General features: G+C 40.6%; 1 protein-coding gene across 1 annotated transcript; it reads right to left on the minus strand.

Annotated features, from left to right (window-relative positions):
- Window positions 1-1,344: 1,344 nt before the first annotated feature.
- Window positions 1,345-2,151, minus strand: HELRODRAFT_172721 (hypothetical protein; the record flags this gene model as incomplete). Its single annotated transcript, XM_009019376.1, has 3 exons — window positions 1,345-1,479; window positions 1,615-1,907; window positions 2,010-2,151. The coding sequence occupies 3 exons, from the start codon at window positions 2,149-2,151 to the stop codon at window positions 1,345-1,347; spliced, it is 570 nt and encodes a 189-aa protein (XP_009017624.1).
- Between the last annotated feature and the right edge of the window lie 497 nt (window positions 2,152-2,648).

Raw genomic sequence — 2,648 nt, forward strand, 5'->3', positions numbered from 1 at the left:
TACAGTCTTACATTCGAGTCAGCAAAGCAAACATCAAAGACTGACGTAAAGTTGCGTCAAATTTGTGAAGATTGTTTTTGTCAAGATTTGGAATGAGCTGAGCTATAATCACACAGGATAACTACTAAAAAAACTACAGTTACACTAGAAGAGATTGCGAAAAACAGAAACGGATGGCGACAATTCGTTTTAGCATCTTTGGCTGGAAACAACAGACAATGGAAATAAATAAAAAAGATATCGTTGGCATCCTTCCGTCTCGAGAGACGATGTTGAAGCTATAACTAAAGTTAAAATTACAGTTGATTTTGACGCTGCTTCCGCCTGGATTTTTTCAGAGCTGCCTTCCAGTTTCACTCAATCTCCACATGCAATGCACCCTGTTTTAATGACATTCTCCAGACAGCGATGACTGCTATGCTCTCACAAAATCGAAAATCAATAGAGCAGCTTTTCATATCCCACTTGCAGATGTCATGGAACCGAGGCCTTAGGCGCCCTGTTGTTCTACACCCCTCTACCAATTCACCGTACTTGAGATTTTTTGGATACGACCGTTATCCATCCTCCAAACATGGCCAAGCCATCTGAATGTTTCTCATGTTTCGCACAGGCAAAATGCACGCACAACCATATAGAAGAGTGCTAAGCGCACAAACTTGGTAAACACATAATCTAGTTTTTCCAGTTAAACTGAAGTTGTTTCATACTTGTTGATTTAGTTTGGTCGCGCTGGCGATCCTGCTGTTGACTTCACTATCTAAGGACAGAAAACTGGAAATGGTCGATAAAGTTCTTAACAACCTCCAGTGTATGTCCATCAATGGTGATTTTAGTAAGAGTCTGCACGCCATGAGTCATTACATTTGTTTTTTTCAGGCTTATGGTTAATTCCAATTTTTTACATGTCTGAGAAAAACTGGTAATAAGGCACTAAAATCTGTCATCAGTGTGCGACTCTTAGGCAAGCGTTTTTGGCAAAAAGCTTTTCACGAATGAGTACCCTGGTGGCTTTAGTTTTGCCACTTAAACGAGCCAAATTGTATAGTTTGCTACCCGACCTGGGATGGGTTTACACAGCCTCTCCACAGTTCCTGAAAGCTTGTTGAAGAAACATAGAGAAGCCTTTTATGTTTCAGAATTGTGATAGACTGTAATACGCACAGAATTGTGGAAGGACATAATCACCGTATTTAGTTGCGGAGGATAGCCAACTTTTTGTAACAAACTAAACAATCCGTTTCGATTGACCGTTAATAAGGTCAATGATGGCGATGTAGCGTAGCATCTGTCTTTCTCGACACATTTCTTGCAAGCACCGCAGCGAGAAAATTATGTCAACCGTTAATTTTCTAGCTCTGAAACCGCATTGGGAGTCCAGAGAAAAGTGTGAAACAAAGAACTGTACACAAGCAAACACTTCACCAACAACACTAAGGAAAGAGATTCTTCAATAGCTGTTGCATACACCATGGTTGCCTTTGTTTTAGTACAGCGTGATAATGTTTGCGTCTTTCATATCTTAATAGATGTGACCTTTCTCTAACAAAAACTGAGCAACGCATGGCCTCAAAAGAGGCACTTTCTCATTCTTTAAGACTACCGAAGGGATACCATCATCTTTAGGAGCTTTTCACTAATTAGGCGGTCGATTGCTTTGCTGAGCTTTTCTTCAGTAGGCACGTAATCCAGCTCCACCATGGCAGGAAGCTCTAAGATGGAGTTGAAAGCGGTGTCAGTCACGACATTTGCGACCGCGTACAGTACAAAAAAAGTGTTCCTTCCACGCTGCATTTGCATAGCACGATCGATTATAGTCATACCGGTTTTTGACATGACGGAAACTGACTTGGCAGGAATTGGGCTTATTGCTCTTTTAATACCATCATACATACCTCTTTTGTTTACTGTTGAATACTGTTGCAAAGATCCCTTCAGTAAGTGTTGGCATATTGACGGGCTGTCTGTTGGACTTGGTTCTTAGCAGCGTTTAAAGCGGATTTTTTAACTAGGCTTTGTTATGTCAGCAATCAAAGCTTTTCTTTTGACTCCGATCATAAGCTTTATTTTGTCCCAATAAGCTAAAATCCAATCGGCATTCTTATTTTCCTTCCCTCCGTAGGCAGCAATGGCGGAGCCGGTAGACGGCATCGCGAAGACGTGACCGACTTGAATCTACTGTATCATTTATCACCACAAACCTCTTCAAGGCGTCGTTTAAATCTCTGATGAAATGTTGCATTTTTTGAAATTGTTAATAAAATTAGTATCAATGCATTGGCGTCTCTTCGTTTTAGAATGATGCAACTTTTTTGGCTTTAGTCGTATCCTGCTGACAACCAGAGCATAATTCGTATCACCGGCTTGTTTTTGCTGTGTTGATCTTTTGGTTCTGAGTAGAAGGCTAGCCAATTCAGATGTACAATTTTCATTTTGGTCTTAAATTTGTTCTTAAATTCGATGCACCACGTCGTTGATCAGAGTGATGACTTTGTATGGCTTCTCCAAATTTCTCTGGAACTTTGGGCAGCGCCACTTTTTGCGTCGTGTGTTGTATAACCACATAATGTCATTGCGTTTCGTTTTTGCCTTTTACTTTGTATTTAAGTTTGGTTTTTTCCGTATTCTGATTCGTCCTGCCTGGCTTG

The sequence above is a fragment of the Helobdella robusta genome (assembly GCF_000326865.2).
Source record: "Helobdella robusta unplaced genomic scaffold HELROscaffold_24, whole genome shotgun sequence".
NCBI lineage: Eukaryota > Metazoa > Annelida > Clitellata > Rhynchobdellida > Glossiphoniidae > Helobdella > Helobdella robusta.